Consider the following 23,318-nt stretch of genomic DNA (forward strand, 5'->3'; position numbering starts at 1 on the left):
TCTTGTTGCTGTTCAGTCACTAAGTCATGTCTGACTCTTTGTGACACCATGGACTGCAGCACACCAGGCTCCCCTGTCCTTCACTATCTCCCTGAGTTTGCTCAGATTCATGTCCAAGCCAGTGATGCTATTTAACTATCTCATCCTCTGCCACCCCCATCTCCTTTGCCTTAATATTTCCTAGCATCAAGGTCTTTTCTAGTGAGTTGGCTCTTCACATCAGGTGGCCAAACTGATGTGGAGCTTCGACTTCTGCATCAGTCCTTTCAATGAATATTCAGGGATGATTTCCTTTAGGACTGACTGGTTTGATCTCTTTAACGTCCAAGGGACTTGCAAGAATCTTCTCCAGAACCACAATTCAAAAGCATCAATTCTTTGGTGTTCAGCCTTCTTTACGGTCCAAGTCTCCCATCAGTACTTGATTTGTTCTTTTAACAAGATAATTTGAAATAACCTGTCCTTAAGTTTGCTGATTCTTTGTTTTGGACAATAGTTTGCCTGAAGCACTCTTTTGAATTTTTCAGTTCAGTTATTGTATTCTTGAGTTTCAGCAATTCTGTCTGGTTTCTTCTTGTGGTTTCTGTTTTTTAGTATATGTGCTGCTGAAGTGAGCACTGTGTTTTCTATTTTTTAATTAAACTTTGCCATTTGTTCACATACTTTTCCAGATGGTGTTCAGTTGTCTGTTTCTGTTCTATTGTAGCCATTGAGTTTGAACCAATTATTTTGAATTTTTTCTCAAGCAGTTCATAAATCTTCATTTCTTCAGAGTAGTTGCTGGAGTTTTATTGGTTTCCTTAAGAGGCATCTTATTTTGCAGATTCTTCATGATCTGTGTAGTCCTGCATTGGTGAGTGTGCATTTGAAGGAGCAGACACTTCTTCCAGAATTTCAACAAATAAAGATTTGTTGAAATCTGATTTCAACTAATAAAGATCTACTGCCTTGTCCTTGAACTGATAGGACTGCCCTTGGTCTTGTGGTCCAGCAAAGCTGGAGTCAGGTTATGTAGCTGCTTCTGGGGCTGCTGTTGTGTCTCTGGTCAGTGGCCCTGTTGGCAGGTACATGGATGGGTGTCGCTTCCTCTGAGTGTTGAGGTGGGCAGGATTGCTTCCCTAGTGTAGTAGAGTGAGACTGAGCCTAGGTTGCAGGGTGCACTAGAATCTGCACTCATACTCATGTCCACAATTGACAGTCCTGTTGTCACGGATGCCAAATGGTGTGACTCCTTCTGGATGTCTGGGCAGACAGGACTGCCTAGGACCATGGTGGTGCAGGGTTGTGCCACATCAGGGAGCAGTTTCTGAGTCAGTTCTGTCTGAAGTTGGCAGGCATGTTGCTGGGGGCACACTGTTTCTTTGGGAGAGTGAGGGTTGGGGACCCTCCTTTTTTATCATCTCACTGATGTCAGATATGAATACAGAATTAGCATGATGATAGAATTAAAATCAATTAATACCACTCCTTATGGTTCTTTATGATTTCTGTTTCAGAAGAAAAGTCTGTAGTAGGAACTCTTTGGCAAACTCACTGTTTTATAAATTTCCATTCAGAACTCATTCTCTCCCAGGTTTGTTGACAAATACCAAGTTTTCAAGAGAAATTTCTAAGACCATCCCTTCTCTCTCCTGTGACTTTCTGAGCTTACTTAACAGAACAGACTCATCTTTTTTCCTATTTAGGTAATCTAAGAAATTCTTGGAATATTTTGTCATCAAAAATTATCAGAAAAATAAAATTTGGTACATTAAAAGTGAATTAGTTATTATGTCAGTATTTCTTCTCTTGAGCGATTATCTGTCTACAGGTTGGCATGCACTAATGGATCCAGCCTATATGATTTTCTCTACACCAAGCCACTTGAGGAGTGGCACATGGGAGAAAAAACTGATTAGATTAGTAGCAGAAAGTCTCAGAAAAGCTTTCTAACTTTGTCCAGAAGATAGATCTCTACACTCTCAGCCATTTTGCTCTGGTTTGGTTCTGCTCTTCATGTCTCTATACTCAAGTTTGAGTGCCACACATTACATGTTATTTTCTGGGGCTCTGTAGATCCCAGGCTCCTAAATGAGAAACTTCTCTAACCAAAATAAAATATATGTACCTGGCATTTAGCCAGACAGATGATCTGTCTTGGTCCCTGTAGTTTCCTGGACCTCAGAAAAGGAATTCACATTTCTAACCAACCTCAAAGTATACCTTGCTGGGATCCAGTCATTTGAAATTGACCCTGCTTCTGGGTTTCTCTTTAGAAACTCGGTCATGAAAATGCAACTCTGACACTAACTGTTAAATTCTCAGTTCATGCTCAACTCCTGGAAAGTTTTCACACCATTGCCTGTGGCATATTGTTTTCAATTTGCAAGCAAGGAAAATGAAAACTCACTGTATTTGTCGTTATTTTTATCTTAGGATCTGTGCGTCTGTTTGGAGGGGATAGACCCTGCTCAGGGCGTGTAGAAGTACATTTTGGAAAAGCCTGGATCCCAGTGTCTGATGGGAATTTCACACTCCCCACTGCCCAGGTCATCTGCGCAGAGCTGGGATGCGGCAAGGTTGCATCTGTCCTGAAACACATGCCCTTCAGAGAGTCTGATGGCCAGGTCTGGGCTGAGGAGTTCAGGTGTGAGGGGGAGGAGCCCGAGCTCCGGGTCTGCCCCAGAGTGCCCTGCCCAGGGGGCACGTGTCACCACAGTGGAGCTGCTCAGGTTGCCTGTTCAGGTGAGATGTAGATCAGGACTAACCTCCCTGCACTCTTGTTGGGGTAAGAAAATCATGAGATTTTGCTGAAATCCTGTCTTCTTCTACTAGCGTACTCAGAAATCCGGCTCATGACAAACGGCTCCTCTCAGTGTGAGGGGCAGGTGGAGATGAACATTTCTGGACGATGGAGAGTGCTCTGTGCCTCCCACTGGAGTCTGGCCAATGCCAATGTTGTCTGTCGTCAGCTCGGCTGTGGAGTCGCCATCTCCACCCCCGGAGGACCACACTTGGTGGGCAGAGATGACCAGATCTCAACAGTCCGATTTCACTGTTTGGGGGCTGAGTCTTTCCTGTGGAGTTGCCCTGTGACTTCCCTGGGTGGTTCTGACTGTTCTCATGGTAACACGGCTTCTGTGATCTGCTCAGGTAAGAGAGAGGGAAGGGCTGTTGGTACTCAGGATGCTCCTGGAGTGATATGTCTCCAAGGGCAGGGAGGGAGGGAAAACTGACTTCAAATGTTAGATATTTCATGACGAAATATGGGTTTTGTCATTATTCATTCATGTTTCAGATCAGGGCAAGAAGCATAAAGGAGAATACATATTTTAAGTAAACATAGCTATTTAAGTATAATCATAGTGAACAATATATAAGCAAAAAGGGTATACCTCAGTCAGAGATTTTCCCCCACTGAACCATGTGAGAATTTCTATGCCCATCAGTTTCCTTTACCTGATAACCTCAGCATGTATTTCTTAAGACATCATTCAAATTCAGGAAATTTCAATTTCACACATTATTAACAATTTTGAAATACATCTGAACTTGAAATTGTTTTGTTTTAAAGTTATAGTAGAAAGGTTTAACTACAAATTCAGTATTTTTAATAAATCAGAATTATTCAGATTTTCTATTCATCCATATGTCATTTCAAATGGAACTATTCAAAGAACTTCTCTACTTCAGCTAATTGTGTAAAAGTCTTGGCAAAGAGGGAATGATGTCAGCATCATGGTGGTTTGCTTCCTTCCTATTTGCTTCTCTTTTTAACAACTAATTAACCATACATCCATGATTAAAAGTGCCTCTGTGAAAGTTGTGGGATCCATAACTTATATCAAAGGACCAGGAAGATGGTCACTCACCTGGGCATCCAGTAATAGGTGGGTAGACATTGGTACAGACTGGAGCCAGCAGGAGTAGTGAAGCTGTCCCAGCCCCCTGGGCCATGGTCAGGGAAAACATGGAGAAACATGGTGAGTGCTCATTTGGTCAGATACCTATAGAAATTGTTAGAAGTCCAGGATTCCTGAAGGGAGAGTTCATTACTCTGTTGGAGCCAAAAAAGTTAAGTTTGAATTATTGGGGAGGATTAAAGGATTTTGCCAGTGCTGCTCCTTACCCCGAGGTGACAGCATAAATTTGAACTAGTTGGTGGGGCCTCTCTCATGGGCGAAAAGGAAAGCAATGAGCTAGTGCCCACTTGATATTGCTGGGGAAACCAATTTCTTTCCAGCAGCACCCAGAGTTCTAGGGCTGAACCTCCATGACTGAGGCAAGAGAGGAAATATGAAAGATCATTAAAAATGTCAAAGAGTGTAAAAGGGATGCAATTCCTGCGACTACACTCAGTGCTTCAGCAGGAAGCCCATCCATAAGCCTCTAGGAGAATGTCACCCAAAGATCTCTCTCCCTGGGCCTGTAGGTACTCCAAGTCCCTGAGGGTACTAAATCTTTAGTAAATCATCTTTACTACCACCCTTCTGACAGCTGCTTTTGTGTGTTTCCAAGTGTGGAAATGAAAGCAAACTCCAGTAAATGGAGTGATCTTAAAAAACAGACTAGGGTCTGGGGGCAGGGAGGTAACCACAGGCTTGAGCTGTAGCTCAACATTCTGCAAAACAGAAGAGAGGTTTTCAGCAGCCTGTTGAGTTTTATGGACCAAATAAGACATAAAAGCTTAAGGTATTTTCTATAAGATGAAGCAATAAATATAGAGTGAATCTATATAAGGTCAGAGAAGAGTATATACCACCTGAAGGTAATCAGTAAAAATTTAATGTGGTGTCTGCTACATCTAAGTCAAAAGCAGCAAAGCAAAATTTCAAGGAACTTGAAGAATTAAAGAAAGTAGTCATCACCAAAGAGTAACAGTAACTTTTCAAAACTGACAAAGACACATGCCAATGACATGGATCTTTGCAATCTAGCTTATAAAGAACCCAATTCAGCTGTTTTGAGGAAACTGAATGAGCTGTAAGAAAAGACAGAAAGGCAATTCAATGAAATAAGGGCAACAACAGATGAAAAATAAGAAGTTTAATAAAGAGAAGTTATAAAAAGAACCAAACAGAAATTCTGGTGCTGAGGAGTTTAATGAATGAAATAGGGAAAAATGCAGCAAAGAGCATCTACAACAGAGTAGATCAAATTAAAGATAGACTCAGTGATCAAAAATGAGTAAAAAGGGAAGAATATATCCTATGTGACTTATGGGTCTATGCTAACATAAAAATGTCTAGGAGAAGAGAGGGGGAGGGTGGGAGAAATTGTATTTAAATGAATAATAGCTGTGAATTTTTCTAACTTGGGGAGAGGCTTGAAAATTCAAGCTGATAAAACTAATAGGTAACCTTATAATCCTAATGCAAAAGACCTTTTCTCAGAAACATAATTCAACTGTAAAAACCAAAGACAAAGAATCATAAAAGTAGCAGAAAAAATATTGAATAAAGTGAAATAACTAAATGATTATTTAGCATACTGTTTAAAATTTGAAACTCTGCTGGTCACATGCAGGACCAGCTAGTTCACATTGCTTAGGGTTGATGTGATTGCTTAGATTGATGACTAACATAGAGTTCATCCATGTACACAGACTGTCTTCACTAATGACCAATGAACCATAAACCAAACATAAGTGGTACTACATTATACCAGCAAAATCTAGGGAGAAATTGGGAAAATTCCATTTATTATAGTATAAAAACTATTAAATATGTAGGAAGAAACTTAAAATATCTAAAGGGCTTTCATTGAAAGTCACAGAGCATTTAAAATATAAAAATGGATACCATGTTCATGGATTAGAAAACTTAATAGGCTGTCAATTCTCTTCACTTAGTACACAAAATAAATCTAATCCTAATAAAAAGCCAAGCAATATTTTTGTAGAACTTTACAAGCAAATTCTAAATATTTATTTAAATGTGAAAGAAGTGAAATGGACAAAACAATTTTGAAAAAGAAGGGCCAAAAAGAACTTCAAGTTTCCTACTGCATATCCAAGCAACATGGCCATTGAATAAGAATAGCTAAATAGATCAACAGAACACAATAAAGTTTAGTAACAGACCCAAACCCATGTATGTGTTGAAATTGTACAAAGGCATAGAGATATTTCAAAGGGGAAAATATATTCTCTTCAAAAATGATCTGCTAATTGAATATCTTCATGGGATGGGGGGGATGAACCATGATCCTGATTTCACATCATAAGTGCCATTCCCCTCATCCTCACCCTGAAGAAAAATCCCAGTCCATCAGGGTAGCTCAAATAAATGGTTATTCCCATATTAAATTTAATTATAAAACTGGTAGAAGAAAACATAAGAAACATTATTATGATTGTGGAGTAGGCAAACATTTCCTAAGTCAGATAAGACATTAACCATTAAAAAATAAGATGTGATTTTCATTAAAATTAAAACTTTTTGATTTTTGAAAAAAAATTAAGACAATAAAATGGCATTCAACTAACAGGGAGAAGTTAATTGCAATACATAGTGAAGAGGAACTAAAAAGCTTCTTGATCAAAGTGAAAGAGGAGAGTGAAAAAGTTGGCTTAAAGCTCAACATTCAGAAAACGAGTATCATGGCATCTGGTCCCATCACTTCATGGCAAATAGATGGGGAAACAGTGGAGACAGTGTCAGACTTTATTTTCTGGGGCTCCAAAATCACTGTAGATGGTGATTGCAGCCATGAAATTAAAAGACTCTTACTCCTTGGAAGGAAAGTTATGACCAACCTAGATAGCATATTCAAAAGCAGAAACATTACTTTGTCAACAAAGGTTCGTCTAGTCAAGGCTATGGTTTTTCCAGTAGTCATGTATGGATGTGAGAGTTGGATTGTGAAGAAGGCTGAGTGCTGAAGAACTGATGCTTTTGAACTGTGGTGTTGGAGAAGACTCTTGAGAGTCCCTTGGACTGCAAGGAGATCCAACCAGTCCATTCTAAAGGAGATCAGTCCTGGGTGTCTTTGGAAGGAATGATGCTAAAGCTGAAACTCCAGTACTTTGGCCACCTCATGCAAAGAGTTGACTCATTGGAAAAGACTCTGATGCTGGGAGGGATTGGGGGCAGGAGGAGAAGGGGACGACAGAGGATAAGATGTCTGGATGGCATCACTGACTCGATGGAGGTGAGTCTGAGTGAACTCTGGGAGTTGGTGATGGACAGGGAGGCCTGTCATGCTGCAATTCATGGGGTTGCAAAGAGTCGGACACGACTGAGCAACTGAAATGAACTGATATCTAACAAAGGACTTGTAATAAGAATAAGTGAAAAATTTATAACAGAAAAATAAGTAAAGAACTATCCAGTTTAAACATGGGCAAGATATTAAGAAAGACACTTTCCCAAAGATGATATACAAATGGCCAATAAGTAAATGAAAAGATATCAAATATCATTAGCTATTAAAGAAATTCAAATTAAAGTATGACATATAAATCACAAATTAGACTGGCTAGAATTAAGGAGACTGACAATTCCAAGTTTGGAGAAGGTTATTGATCCACTAGAACCTTTATACATTGCTTATGATAAAGTAAGAGAAAACAACTCTTAGCAACTCTATGTTACCCAAAATTTCTGTTACCCAAGAGGGATGAAAAGAATGTCCACAAAAAATTTAGGCAGAAAAGTCAGACGTGTTTATTTAAAAGAGTAAGATAGTACAAACCACTCTATGCCGGGGTCCAGCCCCGGCTGATCCAGGGTATTCGAAGGAGAGACGGCATAGGCGACCTATTTATTTAAATATTTATCAAAGATATAAAGAGTAATAGGATGAGGATAGCTCAGTGAGGAAATTCAGTGGAGAAAAGAGGCTGAAATAAGGATAGCTCAGTGAGGAAGTTCAGTGGAGAAAAGAGGCTGAATAATTCAGCCAGAAGGTAAGAAAAAGAACGACATGGTGAGACCAAGTTTCGGTGAACAAGGCCCGCACTTTTTTTTCCAAAGTAGTTGTTATACCTTAAGTTATGCATAGAGGATAATGGGGGAAGGGGTAGAGTCATGCAGCAAGCCAGGCTTTCTTCCTGTAAACTTATCATATGCAAAAGCTTAGGTGATTTGCATCATCTTTTGCCCTGGAGGCCTGTTAACATTTTAAGGCCCTTTCTTCAGAAAACTTATTTTTCTCTAAAGGTGATTGGTCAGGAGCCACCCTCCAAAAGCATTAGATAAAGTTGCATTCCTACAGAGCAAAGGTGTGGTGGGCTATAACAAGAAAAAGAATTAACTCAAGGGTCCCAGGTTACAAACATTAAAGCTACTACTTACACCAATTATATTAATCAATACACTGCCAGGGACACAGCAGGTACGGGATATGGAAACTTAGCAGCAAACATTGGCCCAACAAGTGAAAATCCCTTCACCAATACAATTTCTAATCAATCTTTTAACTACTCAGAAGAATCTGTGTTTAGACGGTTTAGAACATCTCCTGCCTCTCACAGTTGGGAGGCTCTGAACAATCACATGTGGCCGGAAAAACCTATTCAGGCAGGCTAGAGGATTTCCAAAGGAGTTTGTAGGTTGAAACACTGTCACACCCAGGAATTATTAACTGGAGCTGTAAGCTAACTCTTTTTTCAGAGAGAGGTAGTGGGGGACAGCCCCCTGTAAAGTCAGAGGTGTAGCTGAAAGCACAAAGCAGAAAGTAGGCAGACTCTGGTTTTGGGGGTAGATGCTCGAGAATTTCCAGGGGGACCCCTGAGGCTCGATCCCGCTTTTGCGTATGCCGAGCCTCCTTCCTCATGACCTTTGTCATGGGCAGAGTTCCTCACGCTGGCTCCCAGCAGTGATAGAATTCCAGTTGAGCTATTCCAGATCCTGAAAGATGATGCTGTGGAAAGTGCTGCACTCAATATGCAATATGCACTCAATATGCAATATGCTGGCTCCCGGCAACTCTAATTTTCTTTAGTGAAAGAAAGGAAAACTTTCTTTGGCATAGTCATACAATGTAAGACTTTAACAATAGAAAGAATAAGCTACTCATAAATCCAACTACACAGAAAATCTCAAAGCATGCTAAATGAAAGAAGCCATCTAAAAGGGATTCCATATTGTATGATTTTATTAAATTCTCAAAAAATACAACTAATCTATTATAATAAAAGACAGATCAGTATTTGCCTGGATCTGGGTTTGTGGGGCTTTTATTGGTTGCAAGAGGCACATAGGAACTTTGCGAATAATCCTATATATTCTGAATTTTAACTGTGATAATGGTTATGCTGGCATAGGCAATTGTCAAACTTATGAAAACATACTCAAAATATGTGTATTTTAATGCATGAAAATTATACCTCACTACAGAAGGTTTTGGAGAAGGAAATGGCAACCCACTCCAGTATTCTTGCCTGGGAAATCCCATGGATAGAGGAGACTGATGGGCTACAGCCCTTGAGGCCGCAAAAGAGTCAAACATGACTTAGCTACAAAACAAATAACAGGAGATTTTACTATTTGTCTTTTGTTTTTAGCTTAATTCCACTTTAGTAAAAAAAAAAACACCATATTTTTAATTATTTTACCCTTTGAAAAAATTTTTGGATCTCACTTTTTGTATAATATATGATCAGCCTTGAAAAATGACCTATAAGTGCTTAGAATAAGGTGTATTCTCTAGTTTGAGAGGTATGTTTGTTAAATCACCCCACTCAAATGTTCTAAATATTTAGTGACTGGCTTTGCTTGTTTTGCTCTATAGTTACTGAGACTGAAAAAAGGTGTTTCTGGTTACTGTTGCCGGGTAACAAAGTACTTCAAAATCTAGTCACTTACAGCAACCATTTTATTTTGCATAAATATCAACATATATTTTTCTTTCAGCCCCAATTGTATTTCCTCACTTCCTTTGAATCCTCATTGACAGCATTGCCCAAGCCCATTAGGCTTCTGCTAATAACCTCCTTCACCCCTTCTAGCTTCTGCCTGTTACTTTGTTCCAAAAGCAATGTCATGTGTTTTAGGTGGCATCCCAAATTTGGGCCATTATGGATAAAGATGCTATGCATATGCATATACAAGTTGTTCTGAAAACAAACACTTCAGTTGTCTTCAGTAAATACTTAAGCTAAGCTAAGTCGCTTCAGTTGTGTCCAACTCTGTGTGACCCCATAGATGGCAACCCACCAGGCACCTCCGTCCCTGGGATTCTCCAGGCAAGAACACTGGAGTGGGTTGCCATTTCCTTCTGCAATGTAGGAAAGTGAAAAAGTGAAAGTGAAGTCGTTCAGTCGTGTCTGACTCTTTGCGACCCCATGGACTGCAGCCTACCAGGCTCCTCTGTCCATGGGAGTTTCCAGGCAAGAGTACTGGAGTGGGGTGCCATTGCCTTCTCCAGTAAATACTTAGTAGTGTGGTAATTATAAGTGTTTGGTTACTATTGCTGCATAACCAAATTTCCAACAAAACTTACCATCCTAAAACCCCTTTTTACTTTTGCTCACGATTTCCTGGAGTTTGGAAAGGAATTTGGGAAGCGCTCTGATTTGTACTGTCTTGGAGTCTCATCAGGTTGTAGCCCAGTATCAGCTGGGCTGACATCATCTGAGGACACAACTGGGCTGCGGATACAAGATGGTTCATGAGGACAAGCCTGGCAACTGGAAGGTCACCTGGGTTGAACTGAGTGACCAGAGACCTGCATATGACCATCTCCACACGATGAGTGTCTCAACAGGGCAGACTTGCCCTAAAGCAAAAGTCCTCAGTGATTTCACAGGAGGCTGCATGCGTTTTCAGACCTAGTGCTGAAAGTCAAGCAACTTTATCTTAACTCCCTTCTGTTACTACAGAGTCGGGCATGACTGGGAAGGCTTGGCATGCATTCATGCATTGGAGAAGGAAATGGCAGCCCACTCCAGTATTCTTGCCTGGAGAATCCCAAGGACAGAGGAGTCTGGTGGGCTGCCGTCAGACACGACTGAAGTGACTTAGCAGCAGCAGCAGCATTATAACTTACTAGGAATTCACAAAGGTCAGCAGAACTTCAAGAGAGGGAGACACATTCACTTCTCAGTGAATGTAACAGCAAAGATTATGTGCTGCTGTTCAGTCGCTCAGTCGTGTCCAATTCTTTTCTATCCCCTGGACTGCAGCACGCCAGGCTTCTCTATCCTTCACTATCTTCCGGTAACTCATGTCCCTCTGATCATTGCTATTTCTGCAGGAAACCAGACCCAGGTGCTGCCCCAGTGCAGCGACTCCCTTTCTGAACCAACAGGCTCTGCAGCCTCAGAAGAGAGTGCCCCCTACTGCTCAGGTGAGGGTCCTACAGGACAGAAGACGCTTCTCGTCCACAGCCCCCCACCACCCCCACCCCTGCCTGGGTACCGCCCCATTGTCCAATTTCTCTCTCCTCAGACAGCAGACAGCTCCGCCTGGTAGATGGGGGCAGTCACTGCGCCGGGAGAGTGGAGATTCTTGACCAGGGCTCCTGGGGCACCATCTGTGATGATGGCTGGGACCTGGACGATGCCCACGTGGTGTGCAGGCAGCTGGGCTGTGGACAAGCCCTCAATGCCACGACATCTGCTCACTTCGGGGCAGGATCAGGACCCATCTGGCTGGACGACCTGAACTGCACAGGAAAGGAGTCTCACCTGTGGAAGTGCCCTTCCCGGGGCTGGGGGCAGCACGACTGCAGACACAAGCAGGACGCGGGGGTCATCTGCTCAGGTCTGGGCTGCACACTGTCCGCAGGAAGGGGGAGGGGTGTGGCCCTGGAAGAAAGGAGTCTGAGTCCTGAGGGATAGATGCTGAAAGGACCAGAGAAGAAGGCTTCCTCCCATGGAGCCTATGTTTCCAGCAGACGTGAAGACTAAGTGCTTTCACTTCCTTCTGCAGCAGCTGAGAGTCTGGTCCTTTGTTCTCAGCAGTGTTTCCTGGTAGAGCCGTTTCTTGCGGTTTCCACATGAAAGCAGGGCTCTCCTTCAGTTCCCTGTGGTAGTACAGTCTGGTGATCCTGTTGACATTGTAATGAAAGCACAGATTTACTCTGTTCAGTTCTATACCCTAGGAGTCTGACAAGGGTCTCCGTAGACCAACACCCCAGTGTCCACAGGGTTGCGTTCTTCCTGGAGGCCCTGGGGAGAACTCGTTTGCCAGTCTTTTCTGGTTCCTATGGCCTCATTCCTTGGCTTGGAGCCCATCTTCTTCTTCAGACAACATTCCCTCCCCTGACCATTCTTCAGTGTCTCATCTTCTTCTAACCACACTCAGGAAGAGTATTCCAATTTTAGGGATAATTAGATTGGGTTTATATGGTTAATTCATAATATTGCAGGTTAGTTTCACCATCCCAAGCTCCTAAGTTTCTTGTCTTAATAATGTCTGTAAAACCCCTTTTGAAATATAAGGCAACATTCACAGGATTGAAAGACTGGAACATAGACATTTGTGGGTTCACTGTTCTGCCTGTTTCTCCACTACCCACATCCCTTTCACATGCTCTTTTACAGGTTTTATCAGGAAACAAGGCTCAGGGCCCTTCCCTGCAGGTGCCTATGTTGGTCTTTCTCTCTGTTCGTATTCACTACATCATTGTGGTAGAAATAGAAAGACAGACATTAATGGACAAAGTCAAGTAAAAGGGAGACAGATTTCAGTCTTGTCACCTAGTGGGTATCTCCTCAGCTGGGTCAAGGGTGAGTGTTCACGATTTCTGGGAAAGAGGAAAACCCAGAGCACTGAGGGGAAAGCTCACTGTGTCCTGTCTCCTCTCTTTCAACCTTAGAGTTCCTGGCCCTCAGGATGGTGAGCGAGGACCAGCAGTGTGCTGGGTGGCTGGAAGTTTTCTACAACGGGACCTGGGGCAGTGTCTGCCGCAGCCCCATGGAAGACATCACTGTGTCCGTGATCTGCAGACAGCTTGGCTGTGGGGAGAGTGGAACCCTCAACACTATTGTTGGTCTCAGAGAAGGTTCTAGACCCCAGTGGGTAGATGGAATTCGGTGTCGGAGCACTGATACCTCTCTCTGGCAGTGTCCTTCTGACCCTTGGAATTACACTTCCTGCTCTCCAAAGGAGGAAGCCTATATCTCGTGTGCAGGTGACTTGCTGGCTGTTTCTCTGTGTCTGTCCCAACCCTGTAGGATGTCAGTAGTGAGATTTTATATTTTAAACTATCTAAGTGATGAGTTAAAGTTGGGTCCACAAAATGACGTTCGGATGGAGCTAATTTAATCCACATTTCAACCTTGTTATTTAGAGTTTTAATTTGGATATAATTCATATAACATTGTATTAGTTTCAGGTGTTAAATGTAAAGCTTATATATTTCTGTATATTGGTAAATGATCACCACAATAAGTCTAGTAATATCCATCACCATGTATCATTACAATTTTTTGATTATGAGGAGAATTTTTCTTACCAACTTTCAAGTATATAATACAGATTCATTGTAGTCACCATGCTGTACATTACATCTTCATGGAATTCACTTTAGAACTGCAAGTTTGTACCTTTAGACTACCTCCACTTGTTTTGCCCACATCAATCCACCTCTGGCAACCACCAAACTGTTCTCTGCATCTCTGAACCCCCCTTTTTTGGTATTTGATTTAAGATTCCACATATAAATTAGATCATATGGTATTTATTTCACTTAGCATAATGCCCTCAAGGTTCATCCATGTTGCTACACATGGCAGGATTTTCTTCTTTTTGTTGGCTGGACATACGTACATATCACCATTTATCCATCAGTGAAGACTTACGTTGTTTGGCTATTGTAAATAATGCTGCAATGAACATTTGGTTGCACAGTTTTTTCAAGTTGGTATTTTGTTTCCTTCAGATAAATACCCAGAAGTGAAATTGATGAACCATATGACAGTTTTATTTTTAATTTTTGGAGAGCCTCAATACTGTTCTCCATAGGGGCTGCATCAACTCACATTCCCCCCTCCCCTGCCCCGCCCAACTGTGCACAAGGTTTGCCTTTTCTCCGAGTTTTCACCAACTCCTGTTTTTTCTTGTCTTTTGGATAAAAGCCATTCTAACAGATGTGAGATATTACCCCATTATAGTTTGATTTGCATTTTTCTGATGACATAACATTGTGCGCCTTTTCATCTACCTCTTGGCCCTCTTTATGTCTTCTTTGAAAAAAAAAATGTCTATTCAGGTCTTCTGCCCATTTTTAATCAGATTGTCTGTTGGTTTGCTTTTGCTATTGAGATGTATGAATTCTTTAAGTATTTTGGATATTAACCCTTGTCAGAAATGTAATTTGCAAATATTTTCCCCAACTCCATAAATTACGTTTTCATTTTGTGACCTTTTCCCTTTGTTGTGCAGAAGTTTTTTAGCTTTCTGTAGTTTCAATGCTTATTTTTTCTCTTGTTGCTTTTGGCATCAAACCCAAAATATCCTCATGATGATTGATGTCAGGACCTTTTCACCCTAATTTTTATTTAGGATTTTTAAAATAATTTTTAAAATTTATTTATTTTTGGCTGTGCTGGGTCTTTGTTGCTGCATGGGGTTTTCTCTAATTGCAGTGAGCAGGGCTACTCTTCATTGCATTGCACAGGCTTCTTATTGCAGTGGCTTCTTTTGTGGAGGAGAACAGGCTGGAGGGCACCGAGCTTCAGTAGTTGTGGCATGTGGGCTTGACAGTTGCCAGTTCCCGGGCTCTAAAGCACAGGCTCAACAGTTGTGGTGAATGGGCTGAGTTGCTCCGTGGCATCTGGGATCTTCCTGGATCAAGGATCACACTTGAGTCTCCTGCATTGGTGGGTGGATTCTTTACCACAGCCACAAGGGAAGTCCCTCTTCTAGGATTTTTATGGCTTCAGGACTTATGGTCAAAGTCTTTAATCCATTTTGAGTTAATTTTTGTGAATGGTGTAAGAGTTTTTCAGTTTCATTCTTTTGCGTGTAACCATCCAGCTTTCACAACACCATTTTTGAAGAGACAGTCCTTTCCCAATGCTATAATCTCTACTTTTTTGTCATAAATTAATTGACCACATATATTTGGGTTTATTTCTGGGATCTCTATTCTGTTCCAGTGATTTTTGTGTCCATTTTTTATAGCAATACCATACTGTTTGATTAATACAGCTTTGTAATATAGTTTGAAATCAGGAAGCACGACCCTTCTGTCATTCTGTCTCAAGATTTCTTTGGCTATTCACTTTTTTTTTTGTGGTTCCACACAAATTTCAGAATTCTTTGTTCCATATTTGTGAAAATTTTCATTGAAATTTGGATAAGGATGGTAGCAATCTGTAGGTTGCTTTGTGTAGTGTGATCATTTTAACAATATTAGGTCTTCCAATCCATGAGTGCAGAATATCTTTCAATTTATTTGTGCCTTCTTTAATATCTTTCACAATGTGTTAAAGTTTTCAATAGTGTCTCAGTTTTGACTCTTCCTTTCAGATTTGGATGTTCTTATTTTCTTTTGCTTGCTTGATGATTCTGACTAGAACTACCAAAACTATGTTGAATAAAAGTGATGAGAGTAGGCATTTTTGCCTTGTGTTTGACCTCAGAAGAAAAGCTTTCAGCTTTTTACAGTTGAGTAGGATGTTTGCTGAGGGTTTGTCATATGATATTTATTTTGTTGAGGTATAATCCCTTTATATCTACTTTGTAAAGACCTTTTGTATCATAAACAGCTGTTGAATTTTGTCAAATATTTGTTCTTCATGTGTTGAAAGGGTATGATTTTTGCCTTTATCTTATTTGGTATATCACCTTGATTTAATTTGTGAATATTGAACCATCCTTGCATCCTTGTTGGTCTTGGTGTTGTTATTATTATTGTTGTTCAGTCATTAAGTTGTGCCTGATACTTTGTGATCCAATGGACTATAGCTAGCTAGGCTCCTCTGTCTTAGATTTCCCAGGCAAGAATACTGGAGTGGGTTGTCCAGTATTCTCTTCAGGTATTATTGAATTTGGTTTTCTAATATTTTGTTGAGGATTTTTGCATCTATATTTATTTGGGATATTAGCCAGTATTTTCTTTTCTTGTGGTGTCCTTGTCTGGTTTTGGTATCAGGATAATCTCGGCCTCATAAAATGGCTTTGTAAGTGTTCCTTTCATCCTTTTTGGAAGAGTTTAAGAGGGCTCCAGTGCCTTATACCATTACACTGGGAATTGGAATTTCAACAAAAATTGTTGGTGGGGTGACAAATAGTCAAACCATAGCACCTTACTTCCTTCAACATTTCTCTCTCTCTTATTCCCCACCTTCCACACACACCCCATTCAGGTATACCTTGAATGATATGTTGGGCATTGCCTGAAATCTACAAATGAGATAATGAGATAGATTAAAGTAAATGAGATAGATATTTCAAAAGCAGAGATTTGTCCCTTTCCTTGCCTCTGTTTCTTCATATCTTTGTCTTTTCATTCAAAGGCCAAAGTAGTGTTAAACTATTGGACTTTTATTTATGATATTTTTTCAACAATAAAGCACCATAAAATGGGTTGTGGTGAAGTCTCTAACCCTGAAAGTGAGCAATCACCTCACAGAGGCCCTGCCATCATTTTTTGAGAGGTTCTTTGCATGAAGAGGGTAGCAAGTTTGGTAGGATGATGTGGAAAGAATACACAAGTTCTCATATTTTATGACAAGAGCCATTTACACTTCCATTTTCTTGTGTTTTTTGAACTTACGTGTATTTCTTTCACTTACAATTCTTTTGTGTCTTTTTTTGGGTTAATTTTGCTTCCTCTAAATACAAATCTTTCTTAGAAAATTTATTTGAGTCTACTGCACACATTTCTGCCTTACTAGGTAGCTATTTGTTTTTTTTTTTCCCCTGACTTTTACTATATATTCCCTTTTTAAAGAGTTTTCTCTCTTTATAGCAATCTTTGCTTGACCAATGTCATACTGAATAACACATAACAGTAGCTTAGAATTTATTTAATAATTGTCTATTGAAAATTGCATAAGTGGGGCTTCCCGGGTGGTCCAGCAGTTAAAAATCCACCTGTCAATGCAGAGGACATGAATCTGATCTCCCATCGAGGAAGTAGTAAAGAACCTGCCTGCCAGTGCAGAAGATATAAGAGATGCAGGTTTGATCCCTGGGTCTGGAAGATTCTCTGGAGGAGGGCATGGGAACTCACTCCAGTATTCATGCCTGGAGAATCCCATGAACAGGTGAGCCTGGCAGGCTACAGTCCATTGGGTCACAAGAGTTGGACACGACTGAAGAAACAGCACACACATGCACACACCCCAGGAAGATTTCATATGCCATGGAAGAACTAAGCCTGTGCACCACAACTAGAGGAAGCCCACGTGCAGCGCCAACACCCAGTACAGCCAAAAATAAATTTAAGAAAAGCTTTTTAAAAATCACGTAAGTGGAAATTTGAATATAAATTAATTCTGTGCTTATGTACTAATTATTTTTTATATGCACCATTATCAGAAAACATCACTATTAATTTATATTTGCTTTACTATTTTGCTGATTACCATGAATTTAAAGAAATTCTATTTCACTGAATTTTATTCGTCTACATATTCATTCAATAAATATTTATCAAGCCCCATCATGGTATTTAGAAAAGCTTCTCCATGCATTCTTGTTGAACGGTGAATGTGCAATCACCATCCTAATAGCAGAAACATTGGGTAAATAAGATATGCAAGGTCCTTGCTCTAGTGGAACTTTCATTCAGGGGTATATATGTGTGTGTATTTGTCGTGGAATGTGGACATGATAAACAAGTAAATACTTAAAGGTATTTCAGATAAGATATCTTCCATCATTGTTTATATTTTTTCTCTAGAATGTTTAAAATTTCATTTATTTATAGGAACTCTCTACAAATTAACACCACTTACTGCTTTTCTTAAATACTTCTGAAAGTACCCCATTTTTTGCATATGTCTTTAGGGTTGTGTATGTGGTGTGGTTATATGATCAAATATACTATGTTTTACTTTTATGAATTCTGCCTTTAATGCAGTGTTTCAGATGCCATTCTTCATCTCAAAATAGCTTTTAATCAGATTATTTTCTTTGAGGATATAGGAGTTTTTTTTTTGTTGTTTTTTTTTACAAAAAATTCTTTTTTTTTTTTTTTAACTTTACAATATTGTATTGGTTTTGCCATATATCGAAATGAATCCGCCACAGGTATACATGTGTTCCCCATCCTGAACCCTCTTCCCCCCTCCCTCCCCATACCATCCCTCTGGGTCGTCCCAGTGCACCAGCCCCAAGCATCATATTATTTTCTTCAAATAATTTTATAATTTGAGTAAAGAATATCTATAACCTTAAGTTCAGTTCAGTCGCTCAGTCATGTCCGACTCTTTGCGACCCCATGAACTGCAGCATGCCAGGCCTCCCTGTCCATCACCAACTCCCAGAGTTCACTCAGACTCACGTCCATCAAGTCAGTGATGCCATCCAGCCATCTCATCCTCTGTTGTCCCCTTCTCCTCCTGCCCCCAATCCCTCCCAGCATCAGAGTCTTTTCCAATGAGTCAACTCTTCACATGAGGTGGCCAAAGTACTGGCGTTTCAGCTTTAGCATCATTCCTTCCAAAGAAATCCCAGGGCTGATCTCTTCAGAATGGACTGGTTGGATCTCCATGCAGTCCAAGGGATTCTCAAGAGTCTTCTCCAACACCACAGTTCAAAAGCATCAATTCTTCGGTGCTCAGCCTTCTTCACATTCCAACTCTCACATCCATACATGACCACAGGAAAAACCACAACCTTGACTAGACAGACCTTTTTTGGCAAAGTAATGTCTCTGCTTTTGAATGTGCTATCTAGGTTGGTCATAACTTTTCTTCCAAGGAGTAAGCGTCTTTTAATTTCATGGCTGCAGTCACCATCTGCAGTGATTTTGGAGCCCAGAAAAATAAAGTCTGACACTGTTTCCACTGTTTCCCCATCTATTTCCCATGAAGTGATGGGACCAGATGCCATGATCTTCGTTTTCTGAATGTTGAGATTTAAGCCAACTTTTTCACCCTCCTCTTTCACTGTAATCAAGAGGCTCTTTAGTTCCTCTTCACTTTCTGCCATAAGGGTGGTGTCATCTGCATATCTGAAGTGATTGATATTTCTCCTGGCAATCTTGATTCCAGCTTGTTTTTCTTCCAGTCCAACATTTCTCATGATGTACTCTGCATATAAGTTAAATAAGCAGAGTGACAATATACAGCCTTGACATACTCCTTTTCCTCTTTGGAAACAGTCTGTTGTTCCATGTCCAGTTCTAACTGTTTCTTCCTGACCTGAATACAGATTTCTCAAGAGGCAGGTCAGGTGGTCTGGTACTCCCATCTCTTGAAGAATTTTCCAGTTTATTGTGATCCACACAGTCGAAGGCTTTGGCATAGTCAATAAAGCAGAAATAGATGTTTTTCTGGAACTCTCTTGCTTTTTCCATGATCCAGCGGATGTTGGCAATTTGATCTCTGGTTCCTCTGCCTTTTCTAAAACCAGCTTGTACATCAGGAAGTTCACGATTCACGTATTGCTAAAGCCTGGTTTGGAGAATTTTGAACATTACTTTACTAGCATGTGAGATGAATCTATAACCTTACTGAATCTGAATTTATTTTACTGTGTGTGATGTTGTAATATCATCAACATATACAAATTACATTTTAGATACCTGATAATTTAGTTCCTCACCAAATAAATATACATTATTTCATGATTTCATGGATATGACACCAAAAGAACAGGCAAAAATAGACAATTTGCAACATATATAAGGAAATCCTAAAACTCAAGTGCAAAACAACAACAAGAAAAAAAGCATAATAACCCAATTAAAACATTAACCAGAGACTTGAATGGACAGTTCTCCAAAGAAGATATAGAAATAGCCAATAGGTATAGGAAAATATGCTCAACATTATTAGTCATCAGGGAAATGTAAATCACAGCCATAAGAGATATCATTTTACACCTCTCAAAATGGCTATGATTTAAAAAAAAAGAATAAGTGTTGGCAAGGTTGTGGAGAAATTGAATATCTTCTGAGTATTTATCCACATTAGATATGTAAATTTAATCTCAATAAAACTATGACCAAAAATTTTGTATGATTTATAGTGACATTTCTTCATTCTTGGTATTGTTAACTTCATTTTCTCTTTGTTCTCGTTAGTATTGCTCAGTGGTTATCAGTTTTCAAGGAGCCATGTTTGAAAGGTTTTCCTCTGTTTTCTCTATCATGCTTACCTTGGGCTTCCCTGGTGGCTCAGCAGTAAAGAATCCACTTGCAATGCAGGAGACCACCTGCAATGCAGGAGACCACCTGCAACACAGGAGATGCAGGTTCAATCTCTGGGTTAAGAAGATTCCGTGGAGAAGGAAACGGCAACCCTCTCCAATATTCTTTCCTAAAATCCCATGGACAGAGGAGCCTGGTGGGCCACAGTCCATGGAGTCGCAAGAGTAGGACTTGACTTAGGGGCTAAACCACCATCACTACCACCATGCTTACCTTCTTTTTTAAAATTAATTTTTGTTCTTTTCTTTGTTAATCCCAACTTCTGTATCCTTTAAGCTTTATTTTCTCTTCTCCTAGTTTCTTAAATAGAAGCTTACATGTTTTTTCATTTTCAGCCTTTCTTCTTTTCTAAATCTAAAGTATAAATTTCCCTTAAGCACTACTTTAGTTGCATTAGAAGAATTTAGTTATATCATATCTTTGCTATCACTATTTCACAATATTTTCTAAGGTTTAAATTTATTCCCAGACCCAGGTACTGTTTTGGAAGGGTGTTGCTTAATTTCTCCAAATAAGGATGGCTAACCGTATTTTCTTATTAATTCTTAATTTAATTACACTGTGGCCAGAGTAAATACTCTGTATAGATTCAGTTATCTGAAGGTTTTGGTCCTACCATATGGTCATTTTTGATAAATGTTCCTAGTGCATTTACAATAATGTGAATTCTTTCATTATTGGGTGCATTGCTCTTTATATGTTATTTAGCTAAATGTGTTGATTGTGGTGTTTTACATCTACTATAGTCTTCCTTCTTTTTTGTATGCCTGGCCTGCATGGTATTGAAAAAGATTTGTTAAAGTTCCCCCAGGTTGATTGTTATTTTATCTATTTCTTCTTTTCATTCTGTCAAGTATTATTCTGTATTTCAAAGCTATGTTTCAATATCTTCCCTGGATTCTGATATCTGTAATATCTTTATTAAGGGCGTACCACTGTATAATCATGAAAATATTCTCTTTAACTAAATTAGCACATCTTCCCTTAAAATCTCCTTTCTGTGACCTTGCTATAGCTACTGCAGCTTTCTTATAGTTAGTATTCACATGTGTCCAGGCTTGCTAAGTCGTTTCAGTCATGTCCAACTCTTTGCTAAGGACTGTAGCCAGCCAGGCTCCTCTGTCCATGGGATTCTCCAGGCAAGAATACCGGAGTGGGTTGCCATGCCCTCCTCCAGGAGATCTTCCTGACCTAGGGATTGGACCCATGTCTCATATGTCTCCTACATTGGCAGTCAAGTTCTTTACCACTAGCACCACCTGGGAAGCCTAGTATTCACATAATATATACGTTTTCCCCATCATTTTACTTTTGACCTTCCTTCGCTCTCATATACAATGTGAGTATCTTGCAGGTAGCATTTACACAAATTTTGTTGGTTTATCAGTTAGTGCTACTGCTGCTAAGTCGCTTCAGTCGTGTACGACTCTGTGCGACCCCATAGACAGCGGCCCACCAGGCTCCCCCGTCCCTGGGATTCTCCAGGCAAGAACACTGGAGTGGGTTGCCATTTCCTTCTCCTTATCAGTTAGTAGAGGGGCTTTAATTTGAAGTATCTAATCCATTGTAATTAGATTGCAAGTCCAATTACTGATATTGTTGGGTTAGTATCTACCATTTCCTTTTTTTAAAATTAAATTTATTTATTTTAATTAGAGGCTAATTACTTTACAATATTGTTTTTGGTTTTGCCATACATCAACATGAATCCACCACGGGTGTACATGTGTTCCCAATCCTGAACTCCGCTCCCACCTCCCTCCCCATACCATCCCTCTGGGTCATCCCAATGCAGTATTCCATTTCCTTTTAATTGACCCATGTGCTTCATGTTCCTTTTTCTCTCCTTTTTTTCTTTCTTTGGTATTAAAAAAATTTATTCCAGATTTTCCTTTGATTTTTTGCAGCTTTACTAGATGTGGAGGTTTTCATAGACTTCTATCCATTTAAAAAATTCTTAATTATTATATCTTCAAATATTACTTCTGCTGCACTGTCTCTGTTTCTCTTCTCCTCCTATTCCCCCGCTTTTTCCTTCTCGTCCTTCTCTTTTTCCTCCTCCTCATCTCTCTTAGGACTCCTCTAAGACACTAATTCTGTGTTCAGTTCTGTCTAAAATTCTTTTAAACCTATTCATTCAGTTCTTAATTCTACATATTTTATTTTCAGTTGGCAACTGTTCCTTTGATTTTCTTATAGTTACAATTATTTGTTAACATTTTTCACCTACTGATTCTTTCCTTTCCTCTTTTCCCCCTAAACACATTGTTCATAGTTAAAATCCTTATCTGCTAACTCCAGCATATCTAGCATGTGTGTCTCTGCCTTCTCTTACCTTCCTTTTTTCAATTTTTAAATTTGTCATGTCATCCATCTGTTTACATACCATGCAATTTTTAACTGAATGAGAAAAATGATGCATAAGAAAATAAGATATCCCAGATACATTTTCTAACACCTGAAAGGATTCATATTCTGTTTTGTTAAGCAAGTGGGAGAAGGGGTTCAGACCACCCAGATGTCTAAATACTAGCTAGGGTTGAGCTGTAACAAGTCTGGGTTGCAGTATTTGTAGCACTCAGTCTACGTCTGATTTCTCTGCCCCTGTGTTATGGGCTTTTAGAGTTTATAATTGAAAGCCTGAATGTTTTGGTAGCTCAGCAGTCAGGGGGATGAAGGAATATCCACTCTTTCCAAGGTGTTTGACACAGTTCTTTGGCCTCCTGTCATTGACAGCGTGTTTACTGGGCAGATATTTGAGGAGAAAATCTGCTATATGAGAGAGGCTCTCAAGTCTCCAGTTTTGTCACTGCAGCACCAGGTAACCCCCAAGTCATGCAGGCTTCTCTGTCACACTTTGATCCATTAACCCAGGCAACAAATTGGGAAATTCCCATAGAGAAAGAGAAGCTTCAGATCCTTGGTTAACAATGAAATGATCTCCATTCTTTAGAATTTTAGCATGTCTAGTTCATATTGTGTCCACAAATGTCTAATATCTTCATTTTTTATCTAACATTTTATAGCATTTAAAGTTGTATCCAGCAGACCACTGGCCTGCT

General features: G+C 39.9%; 2 protein-coding genes across 5 annotated transcripts in view; one reads left to right on the forward strand and one right to left on the reverse strand.

Moving 5' to 3' along the window:
• LOC139182962 (antigen WC1.1-like) overlaps positions 1–23,318 on the reverse strand; it is a gene marked incomplete in the record, with an annotated part of 771,738 nt that overhangs the window by 612,615 nt on the left and 135,805 nt on the right.
• Positions 1–23,318, forward strand: part of LOC109558889 (antigen WC1.1-like) — a 61,362-nt gene that overhangs the window by 19,634 nt on the left and 18,410 nt on the right. For all 4 annotated transcript variants that reach the window (XM_070788637.1, XM_070788638.1, XM_070788640.1 and 1 more), the window contains 5 exons: positions 2,416–2,724; positions 2,815–3,132; positions 11,179–11,271; positions 11,373–11,687; positions 12,745–13,059. In XM_070788637.1, coding sequence (XP_070644738.1) covers positions 2,416–2,724; positions 2,815–3,132; positions 11,179–11,271; positions 11,373–11,687; positions 12,745–13,059 — 1,350 coding nt within the window. The remainder of the gene's footprint in view (positions 1–2,415; positions 2,725–2,814; positions 3,133–11,178; positions 11,272–11,372; positions 11,688–12,744; positions 13,060–23,318) is intronic.

This window comes from Bos indicus, chromosome 5, assembly GCF_029378745.1.
Source record: "Bos indicus isolate NIAB-ARS_2022 breed Sahiwal x Tharparkar chromosome 5, NIAB-ARS_B.indTharparkar_mat_pri_1.0, whole genome shotgun sequence".
Taxonomy (NCBI): domain Eukaryota; kingdom Metazoa; phylum Chordata; class Mammalia; order Artiodactyla; family Bovidae; genus Bos; species Bos indicus.